Source organism: Glandiceps talaboti, chromosome 14, assembly GCF_964340395.1.
Source record: "Glandiceps talaboti chromosome 14, keGlaTala1.1, whole genome shotgun sequence".
Lineage (NCBI taxonomy): Eukaryota > Metazoa > Hemichordata > Enteropneusta > Spengelidae > Glandiceps > Glandiceps talaboti.
Window position 1 is genome coordinate 101,586 of NC_135562.1, and position 22,181 is coordinate 123,766.

The window sequence follows — 22,181 nt, forward strand, 5'->3', positions numbered from 1 at the left end:
ACATATAGAATGGACTTGCGCAATGTAATCTTGAACTTTGACCTGTCGAGATGCAGTTAGGGTAGTAGTACACGGTCAGTAGGCTGTGCCGCACGTTTCCAGTTCGGTGCGTACACAAGACAACATTTAAGTAGCAAATAATGGCTCAGAGTAACGTTGAGGTACGACCTATATCCCCAAGAGATCTGAAAAATGCGCATGAAATAGAGAAGACGGGTTAGTACTACCAGAAAAGTGGTTGGGTTCATGGTGTAGTGTACGGCCAGATGACATACATGTACAACTTTACACACGTACACGGTATGGTATTGCCAGAATGCACAATTATATGAATAGCTTTATAACAGCGTTATATGGCAATTCAAGCTATTTTCATTTCCCACCAGCTATCTATCAATAGCCGCTGCAAGCTATCAGCCTCTGACTATGCCAAGGGCGTGGCTAGTATTCAAGCTATTACTTATTAGTACATGTATTACTATTAGCCATTGTTGTTAGCTGTTACAATAAGCCCCCTCTAGCTAGCTATTATATCGGCTATTCGCCTCTGACTCAGCCAGGACCCTTGCTATGCAGCTATTCAAGCTATCATAGCCGATATTAGTATTATTCCCCTATTTGCTAGCTAGCAGCCTCTCACTCTGCCAGGCTGTGACTAGGCAGCTTTTCAAGCTATTACCCCCACCACATTTAGCAAATTAGCAAGCTGTCAGCCAGTGGTCTGGCTAGGCAGCTATTCAAGCTATTAGACACCCCCGCCCCCTGCTAGCTAGCTATCAGCCAGGGGTCTGGCTAGGCAGCTATTCAAGCTATTAGACACACACACCCCCTGCTAGCTAGCTATCAGCCAGGGGTCTGGCTAGGCAGTTATTCAAGCTACTAGCCATTAATTGCCACTACATGTATTGCCAAGGCCCTGACAAACTATTCCTTCTATTTGTAGGACCTGGAATATTTAATATATGATATATATATATATATATATATATATATATATATATTGTCACACAATTTCACACTTTTGATAAGCGTTGACATGAACTGTGAAACTGTGAAATACTCAGGCTTTATTTGTAGAACGATCAAAGAATATAATCATTTAGAAAAATCCCTGAAAATGTACACCCAGAGAAATGTAATATAGTTTTTGGTGCAGGTTATATTTGAAGAACCTGAAATATAATATATTTATTTACACAATTTCGCAATTGTATATATTTTACCAAAAAGATCCCTTCAGTATTTATAGAATCTGGAATATTATAGTCACATCATCATCATCATCTCTGTCGTCATCGCCGTCTGATGCGGACACATCCGAGATAGAGTCCACAATGTTGCGCCATGAGTCTTTTTTCCTCATTAGAATTGGGAGGTTCACAATCTCTTGCTTGATGTCTCTAGCAATGTATGTATCCATGTAGTTGAGTTGTCTTCTTCCCCTATTTGGACAGGACAATCGCAAGCAGATAACATCTGAAATGATTTGGTCCTTTGCATGGAAGCAGTGGCCTGTGAATCATGCACTTTTCATTGCTATGATTTTGGATCAAAGTGGAATGTTGCCATAGATTTCAGATTTGGACTTGTGTTCCCACCAAGAGGTATAGTCACACAATACATTTGACAGTGTATAGATGACAAACTATTAAGCATGTGATGATTTCATCAGTGACATGCAAATTAGGTGTACAAATGTGATACATTTGGCAATGTATAGATCACAATCTATTAAACGTGATGATTTCATCAGTGACATGCAAATTAGGTGTACAAATGTCATACATTTGACAGTGTATAGATGACAAACTATTAAACATGTGATGATTTCATCAGTGACATGCAAATTAGGTGTACAAATGTGATACATTTGGCAATGTGTAGACGACAAACTTAAACGTGATGATTTCATCAGTGACATGCAAATTAGGTGTACAAATGTGATATATTTGGCAATGTATAGATGACAATCTATTAAGCATGTGATGATTTCATCAGTGACATGCAAATTAGGTGTACAAATGTCATACATTTGGCAATGTATAGATCACAATCTATTAAACGTGATTTCATCAGTGACATGCAAATTATGTGTACAAATGTGATACATTTGGCAATGTGTAGATGACAAACTATTAAACATGTGATGATTTCATCAGTGACATGCAAATTAGGTGTACAAATGTCATACATTTGGCAATGTGTAGACGACAAACTTAAACGTGATGATTTCATCAGTGACATGCAAATTAGATGTACAAATGTGATACATTTGGCAATGTATAGATGACAATCTATTAAGCATGTGATGATTTCATCAGTGACATGCAAATTAGATGTACAAATGTGATACATTTGGCAATGTATAGATGACAATCTATTAAGCATGTGATGATTTCATCAGTGACATGCAAATTAGGTGTACAAATGTGATACATTTGGCAATGTATAGATGACAATCTATTAAGCATGTGATGATTTCATCAGTGACATGCAAATTAGGTGTACAAATGTCATACATTTGGCAATGTGTAGATGACAAACTATCTAGCATGTGATGATTTCATCAGTGACATGCAAATTAGGTGTACAAATGTGATATATTTGGCAATGTGTAGACGACAAACTTAAACGTGATGATTTCATCAGTGACATGCAAATTAGGTGTACAAATGTGATACATTTGGCAATGTATAGATGACAATCTATTAAGCATGTGATGATTTCATCAGTGACATGCAAATTAAATGTACAAATGTCATACATTTGGCAATGTGTAGACGACAAACTTAAACGTGATGATTTCATCAGTGACATGCAAATTAGGTGTACAAATGTGATACATTTGGCAATGTATAGATGACAATCTATTAAGCATGTGATGATTTCATCAGTGACATGCAAATTAGGTGTACAAATGTGATACATTTGGCAATGTATAGATGACAATCTATTAAGCATGTGATGATTTCATTAGTGACATGCAAATTAGGTGTACAAATGTCAAAAACATATATCTCAAAAAAAGTACTTGGTTGATGGGGCTGAAATGTGATGGGATGTTTCTAGACACGTCATTCTGCAGATGTTGTTCAAAACTGCTTGACACACTTGTCCCTGGCAGCTATGACCACGCCCTTAGCAACAACTAAACATCACTTTATTTGGCTAAAATAACATCTGGTAGACCAGTGAATAAACATTCAAGAAATGTATGCAAATATGCCTAGCAATATGACCACGGCCATAGCGACAGCCATATGTTGATGAATATTGCAAAGATAACAGGGATGTTTAAGCAAGTGGATAAACATCCAAAAATGAATTCAAATATACCTAGCAACAAGACCATGCCCATAGCAACATGCAAATGATGATGTGTATAGTAACAGTACCAACAGGGCTGGATAAGCAACAAGTGAATAAACAAATATTCAGCAAATGAACACCAATACCTAGCATGGCTCATCATGTGGATAAAAACTTTTTTTTAACTACATTGTATACAATGCCATTGGCACTATTTTTTTTTCCATGAAGAGTCAATGTGTGTCCTATAATTTCAAAGTTGAGGTGGGTTGAGAAATGTTACCTTCCCTAAGTATGTGAAAAGTTACCTTGTATACTGATCGTAAGCATCACATGCCATTATATTTATTACAGACAATCAAGTTAACAAAGAAAAATATATCAATGAACTGTATCAAGTAGATTAAAAATAAATTTACATTTCTATGTAACAATAATTATTCACTCTTCCAATGTTTAAATAGTAAATACCCATGTATACATGTACTATGATTAAAAAGTTTTAATGCCAGTATTAATCTGTAATTAGTGATAATGATAATTGATAACTTTTAATGCCAGTATTAATCTGTAATTAGTGATAATGATATTGGTAACTTTGATGCTCATGTCTGTTGTGATTGTGAGTGTTGATAGAATTTTCTTTGTTGTTTACTTGTTTAAGTCTGGCTCCCTTGTTTTGTACTAATAAACTGTTATACAAATGTATATAATTTCAGGCTATCCACCAGATGAGCGTGCTTTACTAGATTCATTTACTCGAAGACAATCCCATACTCCAGACTTATTTCTTGCCCGGTATCATGATGGTAAATTAGTAGGGGTAAGATTTTTGTACACAGTTTTAATATTGTGATGGTAAATTATAAATACGTCTGGAGTACAAAATATATAACTAGCCATTCTCAATTACATTAATAACTAGCCATTCTCAATCACATTGATAACTAGCCATTCTCAATCACATTGATAACTAGCCATTCTCAATTACATTGATAACTAGCCATTCTCAATCACATAGATATCTAGCCATTCTCAATCACATAGATATCTAGCCATTCTCAATCACATTGATAACTAGCCACTCTCAATCACATAGATAACTAGCCATTCTCAATTACATTGATAACTAGCCATCCTGAATTACATTGATAACTAGCCATTCTCAATCACATTGATAACTAGCCATTCTCAATCACATAAATAACTAGCCACTCTCAATCACATAGATAACTAGCCATTCTCAATTACATTGATAACTAGCCATTCTCAATTACATAGATATCTAGCCATTCTCAATCACATTGATAACTAGCCATTCTCAATCACATAGATAACTAGCCATTCTCAATCACATAGATAACTAGCCATTCTCAATCACATAGATATCTAGCCATTCTCAATCACATAGATAACTAGCCATTCCCAATTACATTAATAACTAGCCATTCTCAATTACATAATTTGATAACTAGCCATTCTTAATTACATAGATAACTAGCCATTCTCAATCACATAGATAACTAGCCATTCTCATTCACATTGATAACTAGCCATTCTCAATTATATTGATAACTAGCCATTCTCAATCACATAGATAACTAGCCATTCTCAATCACATTGATAACTAGACATTCTCAATTACATTGATAACTAGCCATTCTTAATCACATAGATAACTAGCCATTCTCAATCACATAGATAACTAGCCATTCTCAATCACATAGATAACTAGCCATTCTCAATTACATTAATAACTAGCCATTCTCAATTACATTGATAACCAGCCATTCTTAATTACATTGATAACTAGCCATTCTCAATCACATAGATATCTAGCCATTCTCAATCATATTGATAACTAGCCATTCTCAATCACATAGATAACTAGCCATTCTCAATCACATAAATAACTAGCCATTCTCAATTACATTGATAACTAGCCATTCTTAATCACATAGATAACTAGCCATTCTCAATCACATTGATAACTAGCCATTCTCAATTATATTGATAACTAGCCATTCTCAATCACATAGATAACTAGCCATTCTCAATTACATTGATAACTAGCCATTCTCAATTATATTGATAACTAGCCATTCTCAATCACATAGATAACTAGCCATTCTCAATTACATTGATAACTAGCCATTCTCAATTATATTGATAACTACAATGTAGACATTCTCAATTACATAGATAACTAGCCATTTTCAATTACATTGATAACTAGCCATTCTCAATCACATTGATAACTAGCCATTCTCAATTACATTGATAACTAGCCATTCTCAATCACATAGATATCTAGCCATTCTCAATTACATTAATAACTAGCCATTCTCAATCACATTGATAACTAGCCATTCTCAATTACATTGATAACTAGCCATCCTGAATTACATTGATAACTAGCCATTCTCAATCACATTGATAACTAGCCATTCTCAATCACATAAATAACTAGCCACTCTCAATCACATAGATAACTAGCCATTCTCAATTACATTGATAACTAGCCATTCTCAATTACATTAATAACTAGCCATTCTTAATTACATTGATAACTAGCCATTCTTAGTCACATAGATAACTAGCCATTCTCAATCACATTGATAACTAGCCATTCTCAATCACATAAATAACTAGCCACTCTCAATCACATAGATAACTAGCCATTCTCAATTACATTGATAACTAGCCATTCTCAATTACATTAATAACTAGCCATTCTTAATTACATTGATAACTAGCCATTCTTAGTCACATAGATAACTAGCCATTCTCAATTACATTGATAACTAGCCATTCTCAATTCTCAACTAACCATTTTCATTCACATATAATGTAGATAACTAGCCATTCCCAATCACATTGATAACTAGCCATTCTCAATTATTTTGATAACTAGCCATTCTCAATTATTTTGATAACTAACCATTTTCATTCACATAGACAACTAGCCATTCTCAATCACTTAGAATAATTTGTGATAAGAATACTATAAATACACCATTATTTGATATGTTACAAAAATCAAAACCAAAATATATTCAGCTTATATCCCTTTAATGTGGCACTGAATGAGATCATTTTGTCTAAATGTAATTTCAAATAACAAACAAATGACTTGTTTTCAGTATGCTTGTAGTAGTCGTTACCATGGTGACACTTACACTCAAGAATGTTTAAAGGAATATGTGGATGGAGGGGACGCAGCCTGTCTCCATTCATTATGTATTGCAGCAGAAGAAAGACGTAAGGTAATATTAAATCATCATTTTTACGGTGTCACAACAGCAATGGTCACACTGTTACATGCATTTAATTGCCTGTATTTAGTCTTGGTTACCCATACTCTCACCACTGGGGGCTCTATTACATGACCACTAGTCTTGGTTACCCATACTCTCACCACTGGGGGCTCTATTACATGACCACTAGTCTTGGTTACCCATACTCTCACCACTGGGGGCTCTATTACATGACCACTAGTCTTGGTTACCCATACTCTCACCACTGGGGGCTCTATTACATGACCACTAGTCTTGGTTACCCATACTCTCACCACTGGGGCTCTATTACATGACCACTAGTCTTGGTTACCCATACTCTCACCACTGGGGGCTCTACTATGAGACAATGCAGCCAGACAAGAGTCTGGTGAAACACAATCCAAAATCACCTGCACTGGAAATCACACAATTCATTTCTTCCAAGTCATGAAAAATGGGTTTACGAGGCCTGTTCACTGTAATTAAGATGTATACATGTCAGTCGCTTGAGACATGATAACCGGTCACGAAGGTACCTGGATCATTCAACCTGCAATGTTGGACATGAAGTATTCCCCAGCATGCACTGCTCTGGGAAAGAGATCTGGTGTGGTTAATTGTGATTACATTTCCCCACACTCTCATCTAGGTGGTCTCGTAGTAGAGCTCCAACAGTGAGAGTCTGGGTAATCCAGCAGTGTTTGAGACAACCAGTACACAGACAGACAGACAGGGCCACACTAACATTGAAACATCAGCTTCACAAAAGGGAGCTGAAATTTGAAATGAGTTGAGGAACTTATCAATTACCAAAGCTGTTATATTTCAACATTGCTTGGCCTGCAGTAAGATACATTTACATCTATACATGTAACAAAAAGGTGCCTAACTTTGTAATGTTAATGAATTTTGTACAAAGTATCCAATGGATTGTCAGCTTTTCGATGTCATTAGCAAATGAAAGATTGATTGACACTGTACTAGAAGTGAGGAAGGGGAGAGGGTCCTCCTAATTCATAAGCCAAACGTATAACTGAACTGATAACGTTTAATTTTGTTTTAACCACAGTGATTGTAATGTATTCTAAAGTGAGAAAGTTTATGCCCTGTAATAAGCAAATATTTATTAAAACTGTTTGATAAGTAGAAAGCCATGACTGTCAACATTTATTTTGCCCCATCACCCTGTAAATAGACAGGTCTCCTTTCATGTTACATTAACTGAAAATTTCTTACCATAGCTACCATGATTAAAATTATTCCATTGTAAGATAATTTAAGTTTTGGTTTTTAATTCACAGGGATATGGTAAAGATTTGTTAAAGAGATACGTGAACCATATACAAAAGACTTTACCAGAAATACAGAGGATTTTACTTCTGTGCAAGGAACACTTACAGTCATTTTACAAGTCTGTTGGTTTTACAGTTAAAGGACCCTCAAGTGTACAAATTGGTAAGTCAGGCCTGGTTAATCCTCTTTGTCCCATCGGGTATATGTTTGTACACAACTAAGTACAAGTTGTGAGGATGAGGATTAACTTCTCTCTCTCCCTCCCTCCCCCCCCCCCCCCCTCTCCCCTGCTACTATGAAGTACCAGGCATTTGCCCAGGAAATGTGATGCACTGCCTTTCCTTATACTTTAATATGCTATTTTACTCGCGACTGTTTTCCAAAAAGCATTTATACAAATTAATGATGTAACTGATACTAATACTGTTGTTAATGTTACTGAATGCCCTTGACAGCATCACAGATCATCTTCTGGTGTTGTTAGCATAGTTTGCGACAGGTTGGTGGTATACATATAATTGGATTGTCATAACTTTATAATGTAATGCCAGTAGAAGAAGATATGTCATATCTTATTATTTATGCATACAATATAGTTCTGGTAGTACAAAAATGGCCAACTATGCTTCAGTCAACACCCATTTATATACAGCATACATAACCCAGGAAAATGTATGAACTCTGCATTAAAGTTGAAATTGATAACATATCTCATCCCACCTATATGAAATCATAAGCCATGATAAAGAAGATATAAATTATTAGTGGGTAGTTAGTCAATCAAGCTAATTATCTCTCAATCAACATTCTTTATTATTGTTAAGGTGTTGCTGAAGGCTTTACTTTGACATGTTCCAATTCTGTTTTCAGGTGACAGTCTTTGGTATGAATGCTGCTACGAAATTCATAAAAACATTTGATGTATGACATAATACTACACAATTTGAGTGATGTTGACTTGTCGGAAAAGATTGAATTAATTTGATTACAAGCAACAATTGGATAATTATGAATTCATTGTCTTTAAATGTAAATTTCATCAAAAATAATTTAACAGAATTCCTTTTTGTTACTTTATTTTCCTTGAAATAAGGCTTTCTTTCTTTTGTATAATTAATTTGTTCTGTCGTGATGATTCCATTGTACTCCTATGGTAATTGAAAATAAAGACTTTTACTATAAAATTAAAAGAAATCAGTATTATGCAAATTACTTATTTAAAACTACATCAAGCTATAGGGCTCATGTGTGCTGTGTTATCGCTACTGAATATAACAACTTCATTTTTATTACGTATATACAATTTGATGGTTAGTTTCTTAAGATTTTGCCTAGTTAGTGATACATGTGTAATTTTATTTGTGAATGTTTGGAAAACCTTTTTTTCTGTTCTTGCCATACCCATTAAGATGTTTCGTTCAAATTAATGCCATGATTTTTAGCACAAAAACCATCGGATCAACTGTTTTGGTATTCGGTGGGGACATTAGTTTTGGTGTCTAGCTAAGAAAGTGACAGCAAAATGGTCGCCAAAAAATGTCACTTTTGGTCACTTAAACTCAAATCCTACTTGGAAGATTAATCTGAAATATGGTGGGAATGTTCCAAGTGATGTGTACGTAAACGATTGTACCTTAATTTAATGAGTCAGTTGCATAATTAAGAAAATGTATCAAGCCATGCAGCCTAGGAGCATGTATGGTAGCTCAGAAAAAATATTACGGTTTGAATTCTTAAAGTAATAAAATATGGATAAAAATAACAAATTAAAGTGCTTTCATAAATGTGTAAGCTTTTGTTTCTAATGCTGATCGGCGAAACTTAATTTACATTAACAATGTTACAGGTTAATATATGTGGCTACGTTGTATTATGTAACCATATGTATCAGCCGAAAGGAACATTTTCCCAAATGTTCATACCTTTAATTCAAAATTGATAATTTCGAAATCTGACGATGATACCAAATTTAATGTATGTAACGTCGTCGCCGTCATCATCGACGTCATCATCAATATCACCATCGTCTCCATCATATCATTATTATAGCCATTTGACAACAGACAGACAAATACTAGAGCGATACAGGACTACGGTACCTAATTGAAACTGCCAATCATTTAGGCCGAGTAATATAGCGTATTAAATATGATTGTTTACAAAGGCGTTGATCTTATCAATGTTAAATAAATATTATTGACTCGCAACAAGCAAACAAAAACGTCTTTTCTATTATAATCGATGGTAATGATAACGTGCGTCACATGTTTCAACAATAGCCTGCTCCGTGAAAGAAGAGAAACATTCAGAGATTTTGTCTGATTTCCTATGATCACGTGACTTTAACTCGCGTTCACTTCCGCATCTTGCCATCTTTTCCGTTTTGGTCTTCTCCGTGCCCTTCTTCTTACCCAGTCACTTAAAATGTTACGTCGGTGTCCATCAGCACAGATTCCGTAAGTAATGATTACTTGTCATCTGGCTGTACGAATAATTCCGAATCGGCAAGTGCAGACATTTTCTAAGAGATGTGATATATGACATATGCCAGATGGTAAGCGATGGCTGAGTTATATCTGCTAATCACGTAAACATGAACTTTCTCTCCGAAATCGACACCTTTGCCATCACATCAAGAATTCCATTTGCTTGTATAATATTTTGATTACCTTGGCAAACTATTTTACACTACATATTACCCTAGACTACCAACCTATATCCCAGACCAGTGAGCACTAAAAGTGGTCTGAGCCTATATTAACACTAAGGCTTCAGTGCACACGAACCTTATCTCGATCAAACACCTTCCTGCGCTTTAGAAACCTTCGAAATGTCAGTACATGTTATCAGTAATATCTCAGATATTTCTATTGTGTGCCCAGTCACGATGTGTATCGTCCAAATCTGAATCAATGCTTTTGTTAAATACCAGCTAGGTCAACTTACCATATTTTCCTCCGATTATTTGTAGCTAATATAACACGCAAAAACCATTTTGCTATTTGATTTTTAACACAACTGAACTGATAACATTGTGACGGTACGAGCCGCCACCTCATAAGATTTATTTAGTAGTTACCATATTACTGTTTGTTAGACCCAAAGCGTGTTATTGGGACAGCTAGTACTTTAATTTGTGGAGCTGGGTCATTTTCACTATTTCTGGACCAATCCGGAAGAACTACGTCACCTCCGGACAGTTAGTAACATTGTAGCCAGTTTGGGCGGGAAATACCCAGGTTTACATGTGGTTTGTAGTTTTACGGAGAGTCGAGCGTGAACCGTCGAGTAGTGCGGACCGGTGTGTTGTAAGGTCCGGTTAGTTGTAGTATGCAGACCGTAGTATGTAAGGTCTGGTATTGCAAACCCATGAACTGTAGTACGTTGATGGTGGAGAATAAAGTACGGCTGATGTGTTGAACTGTAGGCGATTGGTTATCGTTTTATTCGCATCCTGTGGGACGTTAACCCCACGGCGAGGACGCGCTCCAATATAACTCAGCAGCGGGAACCCAAGGTAAATTTACACAGCTCTGTCTATGGCCGATGGTTTGATCGGCTGGGGAATAGACGGGCGATTGTGACATTGGTGGCAGTGGTTTGGATATCTGTCGAGTTTGGAGAAAACTGATATTTTCGCTTGCAGTCTAATATTTAAGTCTACATGTGCAGCTGTGAACTTTTTCGTCGACGAACTTTGAAGCAGTGTGTTTCTGTATTTATCATTGTGAACATTGTAATGGCTACAGCTAGAGTAACGGACGGTATGAACGGTAACGATGATGTGATTTCTTTTCCTTCAAAAAGAAGATTTCAAAGTGACTCTAGATCTGTTGAGTTTGGTGAACGAAGTCAAGCGACACCGGCTAGACAGAGTACAACTTCGTTGAGAGAGAGTGGTTACCGGTCTGATGACTATTCCAGTCCTGTATATCAACCACTTGGAACAATGAAACGATCTCGAGTTTTGGATGCAGTCAGTGGAAGTGTGCGACACGATTTGCCAGAATACAAACCTGACATCGAAAACCAACTTGATGGTTTCAACGGAGAGAGTGAACGACATGAACAGAGAACAATAACAAACTCTATATATTTTGACCAAGATAATTATTCTCCGATCACGAACAGAAATACTAGCGGAGAAATAAATACAATGTCATGTAAAAGTGACGAATTGAATGAATCATTCGTCATTATGGACACACCCAATTATAAACCAGAGACTGACAATGTACCACAGCATAGAACGAGCGAGTTAATGACACCGCCAAATAAATATCCCCTTGATCGCCAGTATCAACTTGCTGGACGCTATACAACACAACGTGTTCCAAGTCAAGGTAGAGTACAAGATGCTAGGTACATACCCTCATCGAATAGTGACACATTTGTACAACAAGGAGCTAGACCCAAGCACAGGTCTAGCGACAATAACACTCATTTATTGTCAAACAATTCATTAGACTTCTGTACCTTTAAGAATGAACTGAGTAGATCGGAAAGTACACCAATATTGGGAGGAAATCGACCTACATTCGACACAGTTCAACCTGAACGACGCCCTCAACAGGCCAACTTGGACAAACATATCCCACAGTGTCGATGTGTTTACCATAATCAACGATCAAATGAGTGCGGTAATAACGTATGTGTAGACGAGTCCCATACTGGAGTAAGCAGTCCATCCAACCAATCAATGTTGGGAGTACACAACACAGACCATTCTCCTAGCAGGGGGCTGCATACTCAACCACATGTGATGAGTGCTGGAAATTATTCATCACCAGTTACAACATATGAGGAAAAACAAAAGTATCACACAGGTCAAACATCGAACGCTTGGGGACGCTATGATAATGGCCATGGTTATACACATGACCTTCCCCATGGTCAGCAATGTAATAGACCTGAAAACAGTAACTACCAGGCCAACACGCCACAAAGTGTATTGCCCTCTATGTCAACAGTTGGTAATAGTAACAGCCAACACTCTAGGCACTGCAACTGTCTATCACCTGGATGTAGTTGTACAACTGTGATGCATGGCAGTGGTAACCATGACTACCAGTATAATGTAAGGGATAATAATCAGAGTAGTCAGGACTACCAGTATAACAGCAGTGATGTGATACCAACATATAATAATGGTGACCAAGCACAAGTTTGTGACACTGGTTCATCACCATGGTTACCACAAAATCCTGACTATTCAAATGAATATGATGTGCCCCGCCCACCATTGAGGAGACAAGCACGCCTTGTTGGTAAGCAACAATTTGAGGACTATGGAATTCATTTTCCAATAAAACCAACTGTAACACCTGATAGATTTGATGGAGACAAACCATGGAGAGACCATATCAACCACTTTGAATTCTGTGCTAAAATAAATAAGTGGAATGACAATCAGAAGGCACAGTTTCTTGCTGCGTCACTTCGTGGACCAGCCCAGAAAATCTTAAAAAGAATACCTGACATTCACAGTGTTAGATATTACGACCTTGTGGAATTGTTGGAGCAACGCTACGGAACCACGGGACAGGCCGACAAATATTTGTGGCAACTACGTAGCCGAAAGAGACGAAGTGATGAATCACTAGCTGAATTAGGACAAGCTATTCAAGAACTAACTGAATTAGCATATCCTGGACTACCAAGTGAAGCTATTGATCGTATAGCAAAACAACAATTTGCTGAAGCTATTCCAGAAAAAGAAATCCGGATGGATCTTCATAGGGAGCACCCTCGCACACTAGAGGAAGCTATTAGGGCTGCAGTCTCTATTGAGGCTTACATTCAGGCTGAAATGGAACAAACTGCACCCACAAGGAGGCGTTACACTATGAGAGTCCGGCAAAATAGTGATTATTGTGATGAAGAGACATTATTGGATTCAGGCCAAACTCATGGACTGAATTCTCTTGATGACATTATGACTGCTGTACAAAGATTACAGGTTCAGCAACGTAATTACCAACCTCATAGAGATGAGAGAAGACCACAAGGACCCTGTTATGCTTGCGGGCAGTTGGGACATATACGTCGTGATTGCCCAACCAACCAAGTGCAGGAAAACGCCAATGGGCTGGGACTAAGGGCCCAACCCCAGCCCATAGACAGTCAGAGGCCCAGCCAAAAGGTAGTCAACATACAAGAGAGTGCACACAGCATGGGACAACAAACCTGCAAGTGCCAGTGCAGCCAGTAACTAAGTGCCCATTGCATAAAGGACATGTTGATGTTGATGTAGCTAAGCAAAACAAGACAGTAGGATCAACACAGCCAATCAATAGAGATCATGCAACAATAGAGCATGTTGACAATCAACAACCAGTCCATCGTTGTCAGCAGGAAGCTACTTTATCAGCCAAACAACCAATTGAGCAAGACACAGAGAAACCTTGTACTGTAGTTCATATGAATAAAACTGTGTCAACCAAAGACGGAACAGAACGATCCATCCGTCCTGCATTCTATGTGGCATCAAGCATACATGGAAGGGAAGTGATTTCATTTATTGACTGTGGGTCCGAGATCACGATTATATCCAGTCGCATATACAAAGCAATGAAGAGTGCAAAGCAACCACCTCTCTTGCCAGCAACTATTACCGCTCTTCAAGCTGATGGTGTTACGAAACTACCAGTAATGGGAGAGGCTGATTTTGTGATTAAAGTTGGTCCAAATACCACCCATATAAGGGCTGTGGTTGCTGACATAGGAGAAGATGTGCTTCTAGGGAATGACTACATCCTGGCTGCACCTGCTGAGATTCGCACCCATTCATTGACCCTAGGATTCCATGAAGGAAGTGTACCACTTTTAGATCAGAAAGGTGGACATTTAAGTGCAAGAGTTATGACAATGAAAGACATTACTGTGCCAGCTGGTCATGAGATGGTGATACCATGTGTCCTGTCACGGTCAATCCAAACCAGTAAGTGTGGATTAATTGAACCTACAAAGAGTAAACACCTACAGATGGAAGGAATAATGGTCGGGAGAGCACTTGTGGATACTACAGGTAGGAGTGTTCCAGTACGCATAATGAACATAAGTACTACTACCCAGGTTATTCCACAGAGGACAACTATAGCCATGGCAACATGTGTTGACACTAGACATGACCCGGAACCAGTCACCTGTCCACAGTCAGTTGGTTGCGAGACAGGAACAGAACCCTTTAGTGCTGTGCCTCCACATGTACAGTCATTACTTGAGGAGAGTGTGGCAGCAACTGGTGAAGCATATCGACAGAAGATTACAGGATTTCTGAACAATTGGTCGGATATCTTCTCTAAAGACAAGAGTGATGTTGGTCGTACTAATATCACGAAGCATCACATTGATACAGGGGATCACCCTCCGATTAAACAGCAACCCAGACGTCAATCACCCTATGCTCGTGAGGAAACCTCAAAGCTAGTTGACCAGATGCTTGAGAAAGGAGTGATTGAACCATCTGTCAGCCCCTGGGCAGCACCTGTTGTGCTTGTGAAAAAGAAAGACAATAGCACAAGATTTTGTATAGATTATAGAAAACTTAATGACATTACCAGAAAGGATGCTTATGCCATTCCTAGGATTGAAGATAGCATCAACGCCCTTGCCGGAAGTAAGTGGTATAGTACCCTAGATCTAACATCTGGCTATTGGCAGGTTGAACTTGACTCTGAGGCCAATGAGAAATCTGCATTCACCTGTTGGCGAGGTTTATACCAATGGCGGGTGATGCCCTTTGGCCTATGCAACGCCCCTGCCACGTTCCAGCGGCTAATGGAGTGTGTTTTATCAGGATTGCAGTGGGACATCCTCCTCCTCTATTTGGATGATGTTATTGTGTACTCTGAGTCTATTGACCACATGCTTAAGCATCTGGATCTTGTATTTCAGCGCTTGCGCAAAGCTGGACTAAAACTAAAGCCTAGCAAGTGCCATCTTTTCCAGAAGCAAGTAGACTATCTTGGACATCGTGTTTCCGAACACGGCATTGAGACAAACCCTGAGAAGGTTGACACTGTCAAAAACTGGCCTACTCCAACTAACGTGCATGAAGTAAGAGGATTCCTTGGACTAGCATCTTACTATCGTAGATTTGTTCCAGGATTCTCCACAATAGCAAAGCCTCTCACCCAACTGACGGAGAAAGGCAGACCTTTTGAGTGGGACAGTGAGTGTGACATGGCATTTGAAACATTAAGAGACAAACTAATTAATGCCCCTGTACTTGCATACCCAATACCAGGAGCACCTTTCATAGTCGATACCGACGCCAGCTACTATGGAATAGGTGCAGTTATATCCCAAATGCAGGATGGTGTTGAGCGCCCTATCAGCTATGCCAGCAGGAGCCTTTCAAAGCCTGAGCGCAATTATTGTGTGACACGGAAAGAACTACTGGCTGTTGTTCATTTCGTCAAGCACTTTAGACCGTATCTCTATGGTCAGCACTTTACTCTACGCACTGACCACAGCTCTCTAAGATGGCTTTTGAACTTTAAGGAGCCGGAAGGCCAGTTAGCGAGATGGATGGAGGTACTTGGTGAGTATCATTTCACAATTGTCCATCGTCCAGGGAAGCGACACATTAATGCCGACAGTCTGTCAAGACGTCCCTGTCGACAGTGTGGACAAGACCATGGTAAGACATTACCTACAGACTCTGTGTTAATTAACAGCCCAGATGACAACACAACCAAAATACTGAGTGGGTCATCTGATGAGTTGCATGTCAAAGATGCTAGTACACAAACATCTAGCCTGATTCAATCGACTATATCAATGCTGAGCACTAAACAAGATGTTAAGTGTCGGGCCAAGCCTGGATCGCATCAGTCAGATGGTGAACAAGACTGTGTAAGGGATGACATACAGGATAATCCCTTGAGTGCTAAGACAATAGCAATTCAGCATGTTTGGGACTCTAGTAAACTACGGAGACTACAGTTGGAAGATCCAAGCATCCAACCAGTTTTAGCTGCTATGGAACAATGTTCAGATCCACCACAATGGAAGGCAGTATCACACCTGAGCAAAGCTACTAAAGCCTACTGGAATGCCTGGAGCCAGCTGAAGGTGATTGATGGTGTTTTACATCGCATATGGGAGTCCACAGATGGCGAGCAGAAGCGTACACTACTGATAGTTCCTGCATCATTGAGGAAAGAGGTGTTCTATGAACTGCACTCCTCGAAAACAGCAGCCCATCTTGGAGTCTACAAAACTAAGCAGAAACTCTGTCAACGTTATTATTGGCATGGATTAACAGCTGATGTGAGATCCATGGTTCGACGATGTGACACTTGTGCAGCAAGGAAGACTACAGGTCGTAAACGACAAGGCCCCTTACAACAATACCTTGTTGGCGCCCCATTGGAGAGGATAGCCTTCGACATTCTTGGGCCCTTACCAATTACAGAACGAGGAAATAGGTGGATACTGGTCATAGGTGACTATTTCACTAAGTGGATAGAATCCTACCCTATCCCTAACCAGGAAGCCACCACAGTCGCCCGAAAGTTAGTTGATGAATTCATTGCTAGATTCGGCGTCCCTCGCACGCTACATTCAGATCAGGGACGCAACTTTGAGTCTGCAGTGATGGCAGAGACTTGTAAACTTCTTGGCATCAGTAAAACCAGAACTACGGCGTACAATCCGAAATCGGACGGATTTATAGAACGTTTCAACAAAACTCTCGTACAGACTGTCTCTGTACTTGTAGATCCAAGTCAAGAAGACTGGGACCTTGTCATACCATATGCTATGATGGCATATAGAAGTGCTGTCCAAGAAAGCACGGGTGAGACACCTAATATGCTCATGTTAGGGAGAGAGGTAGAATTACCAGTGGATATTCTCTCCCAACCCCTTCCAGAGCAGAATGACATATCAACAGATTATGCCCAACGGCTTCGTGATAATCTGCAGCAAGCCCATGAGCGAGCAAGAACTGGATTGCAGAAGAGTGCCATTGCCCAGAAAAGACACTATGAAGTTGGTGTGCATGGCAATTCCTTAGAACCTGGACAATTTGTTTGGTTGCGTATTGCTGCATTCAAGCGAGGTAAATCCAAGAAACTCACAGCCCGTCATTGGGATGGACCATACTTGGTCATTGACAAGCTGAGTGCAGTCACATTTCGTGTGCAACGCAGTCGACATTCTAAGCCTAAAGTCATACACTATGATCGACTTAAACCCTATGAAGGTACACAGGCAGAAGACTGGAGGAAAGAAAGTGACATGAAGACTTCTGTCAAACAAGAACCTCTGATACCTGATGTGCATTCTACGGATATAAAGCCAGAACCATTACATGATAATCATGTGAAGGAAGAGACTAACCAAGACCCTAATAATGACAATATCATAGAACCAGACAATTCTTTGATTATAAAAACCCACAATAATGACAGTGATTATGTTGAAGAGTCAACTCCAGTCAAGCATGAAACATCCTCAAGTCGCAGATATCCCTGCAGAAGACGGAGGACACCAAAATACTTTGGCTGGTAATGTGTTTCAGAATTCATAAAAACGCAAATATTTAGTTTTTGAATAGATAATCAATATTTTATTTATACAGTAACCCAAGGCAGAACCCTTAGTAATCAACGTGTGTGCTGTTGCTATAGGATATTACCCTCTGCTTGGAATATGTAATTTGCAGCATACCCGTATAGTGGAGAGGTTCATACCTGGACCATATGCATGCTCAGTGCACACCTGATAACTTGGAGTACAGCATAGCTAATTGTGGAGCACCATGTATGACATCAGTGTTAGTTATATATAACTAGATGGTCATCATGGTTGGCAAAGTGCAGCCCTGTATTCAAGTGCCTTGTGTTTACAGAAGTACTCTAGAAAGTGTGTAGTCAACTGTCTGCAGGATATGGAAGCAGATTGTGGCTGTTGATACCTGGAGGGATTGTGGTTATTCCCATAGGAGGTCGTTAGCATTTTGACCCTGGATTTGCTGCCATTGTTTCAGATGAGTGAAGTCAATAGGATTTTCAACAAGGTTGCGGATAACTCGAATTACTGAGTGCACCTGTAGCATGGAAATTCGGAGATATGACTCGGGAACTTAATTATCTGTATGCAGGCTGTGAGTTAATCCTTGACAAATTGTGCCTCATTGAATGGAATTCAACGGACTCTACCCTTGGGATGTTATCGTGTGCCAATGGACGTTAATAAGAAGAGGAAATCTTATTGTGACAGTCGGACAGTTGATGATAACTTTCGCCGAGAACTTTGTGAAATTTTTCATTTATTTTAACTATCGCATTTTTGTTTGGACCCTTGCAAATTAAGACTCTTATATTGAACCCTAAAGTAACATTTTCACGGACAACATTTGCATGCTTGTAGTTTAGTAGTGCTTTTCTTATTTCAATTCATTTTTTAGGTAAGTTACTGACTTTGGTTGGGACTTCAAAGTCTCAGCAGGGGGCTATGTGACGGTACGAGCCGCCACCTCATAAGATTTATTTAGTAGTTACCATATTACTGTTTGTTAGACCCAAAGCGTGTTATTGGGACAGCTAGTACTTTAATTTGTGGAGCTGGGTCATTTTCACTATTTCTGGACCAATCCGGAAGAACTACGTCACCTCCGGACAGTTAGTAACATTGTAGCCAGTTTGGGCGGGAAATACCCAGGTTTACATGTGGTTTGTAGTTTTACGGAGAGTCGAGCGTGAACCGTCGAGTAGTGCGGACCGGTGTGTTGTAAGGTCCGGTTAGTTGTAGTATGCAGACCGTAGTATGTAAGGTCTGGTATTGCAAACCCATGAACTGTAGTACGTTGATGGTGGAGAATAAAGTACGGCTGATGTGTTGAACTGTAGGCGATTGGTTATCGTTTTATTCGCATCCTGTGGGACGTTAACCCCACGGCGAGGACGCGCTCCAATATAACTCAGCAGCGGGAACCCAAGGTAAATTTACACAGCTCTGTCTATGGCCGATGGTTTGATCGGCTGGGGAATAGACGGGCGATTGTGACAACATGATAAGGTTCAGTAGTGCTATAGGCATGGCAAAGTGTTTGCCTGTCTGTCTCTCTGTCTGTCTGTCTGTCTGTCTGTCTGCCTGTACTGTGTAAACAACTTGAAGTCAAAAACCGCTGGACCGATTGCCACGTTATTTGGTGGGTGTATTACCTTTGGTGTCTAGTTGGGAAATTGTTCAAATCAAGATGATCTTACCACCGGTGTGCGTTTTGGGTTAAAAAATATGATTTTTGGTTTTAAAAAAACTACTAGGCAGATCGGTCTGAAATTTGGTGGGAACATTATTAAGGGTGTTAAGATTAAGAAGTATCAGCGACATGATGATCCTATCAGTGATATGCAAATTAGGGCTAAAAATGTGTCTTTTTGGTCAAAAATCTTTGATTCCAAAACTACTCAGCAGATTGGACTGAAATTTAATGGGAATGCACCTGGGGGTGTATAGATGAAGAAATGTCAAGCATATAATGATTTCATCAGTGACATGCAAATTAGGTGTAAAAATATGAATTTTGGCCAAAAACTTCAATCTCAAAAAATACTCAGTCAATGAGACTGAAACTTGGTAAGATGTTTTTAGAATTGTTATTCTGCAGATTTTCTTCAAAATATTTTGACACAATTAGCCCTAGCAACCATAACCGCGCTTTTAGCAACAACCAAATGGCAGTATATTTTGTTTAAATAACATCATCTGGTAGGCAAGTGAGTAAACATTCAAAAAATGTATGCAAATATCCCTAGCAACCATGACCGCGCCCATAGCAACAGCTAAACAGTGGTGTCTTTCACAAATATAACAGGGATTCTTAGACAAGTGAACAAACATTCAAAAAGTGTATGCAAATATGCCTAGTAACAAGACCTTGCCCACGGCAACAGCCAAATGGCCACATATATTGCAAAGATAACAACAAAGATTAATAGACAAGTGAATAAGCATTCAAAAAATGTATGTAAATGTGCCTAGCAACAAGACCACGCCAATAGCCACAGCCAAATGATCACGTATATTTTCAAAGATAACAGGGATTAATAGGCAAATGAATAAAACATTCAAAAAAATGTACGCAAATATACCTAGCAGCAAGAACACGCCCATAGCAACAGCCAAATGATCATGTATATTACAAAGATAACATCAGGGATTCATAGACAGGGAACGAACATTCAAAAAATGTATATAAATATGTCTAGCAACATGACCACGCCCATAGCAACAGCCAAATGATCGCAAATATTGCAAAGATAACAACAGGGTTGGATAGGCAACTGGATAATCATTGAGCAAATGAACACCTACACCTAGCATAGATCAGCATGTGCGTAAACATTTTTTTTTTAAACTGTTCAGTTGTGCTACAACGCCATTGGCGCTATTTTTGCTATGGTAAATAAGTTCATGAAGTTACTAGATTAGTGTGGCTGCTTTAGTTTATGCAATGCATGTTTTGCTATTTTATGTTCAAGATTGTTGTCATTCTGATAAGGATCATCGACATAGACAGATTGTAGCTCAATGCTTTTTACGAATTTAAACTGTATTTTACAATCTTTGTAATTCGGCAAACACACACACATACACGCACACACACACACACACATACACACACACACACACTCACACACACACACACACACTATCACCACGACTGCCATTTTAAAATATATGTCGTTGTAGTTTATTCTCTCCTCATCACTCCTGCAAATTAATTCACTACATGGTTGTCAGCAGTGATTTGATTCGCATTGTCTCATATTACTTTACCTAAATCTAACCTTAATCCAAACCCTGAACCTAAACCTAACCTTAATCCAAACCCTGAACCTAAACCTAACCTTAATCCAAACCCTGAACCTAAATCTAACCTTAATCCAAACCCTGAACCTAAATCTAACCTTAATCCAAACCCTGAACCTAAATCTAACCTTAATCCAAACCCTGAACCTAAATCTAACCTTAATCCAAACCCTGAACCTAAATCTAACCTTAATCCAAACCCTGAACCTAAACCTAACCTTAATCCAAACCCTGAACCTAAACCTAACCTTAATCCAAACCCTGAACCTAAATCTAACCTTAATCCAAACCCTGAACCTAAACCTAACCCCAATCCTACCCTAACTGGTGTGGCAGCAGTGGGATGCTAAATTCCCCAAAAATGCAAAATTAGCAGTCAAAGTAAAATGCGACCCTTCCCTTATCCCTATTTTCTAAAATATGGTCATCCCCCGTGAACCGATTTGTAAAAGGTTACCAGCAGTAATTCATGAT

General features: G+C 38.9%; 1 protein-coding gene across 3 annotated transcripts; it reads left to right on the forward strand.

Moving 5' to 3' along the window:
• Positions 1-55: 55 nt before the first annotated feature.
• LOC144445931 (serotonin N-acetyltransferase-like) lies at positions 56-9,220 on the forward strand. 3 transcript variants are annotated; one of them, XM_078135574.1, is made up of 6 exons: positions 184-216; positions 1,455-1,604; positions 4,029-4,132; positions 6,453-6,575; positions 7,889-8,042; positions 8,751-9,220. In XM_078135574.1, exons 2-6 carry the CDS (start codon positions 1,499-1,501, stop codon positions 8,798-8,800), a joined length of 537 nt encoding a protein of 178 aa, XP_077991700.1. In that variant the 5' UTR covers positions 184-216; positions 1,455-1,498; the 3' UTR covers positions 8,801-9,220. The 3 variants fall into 3 exon arrangements, with proteins under 3 accessions (XP_077991701.1, XP_077991702.1, XP_077991700.1); XM_078135575.1 differs by lacking the exon at positions 1,455-1,604 and having other exon boundaries at positions 56-216; XM_078135576.1 differs by lacking the exon at positions 1,455-1,604 and having other exon boundaries at positions 66-300.
• The last annotated feature ends 12,961 nt before the right edge of the window (positions 9,221-22,181 follow it).

Excerpts from the sequence above, each read along its gene's own strand:
- LOC144445931 (XM_078135574.1), top strand. The coding sequence starts at position 1,499 with ATGGAAGCAGTGGCCTGTGAATCATGCACTTTTCATTGCTATGATTTT. Across the intron at positions 1,605-4,028 it reads ACTTGTGTTCCCACCAAGAG|GCTATCCACCAGATGAGCGT; the intron begins GTATAGTCACAC and ends ATATAATTTCAG. Across the intron at positions 4,133-6,452 it reads ATGATGGTAAATTAGTAGGG|TATGCTTGTAGTAGTCGTTA; the intron begins GTAAGATTTTTG and ends ACTTGTTTTCAG.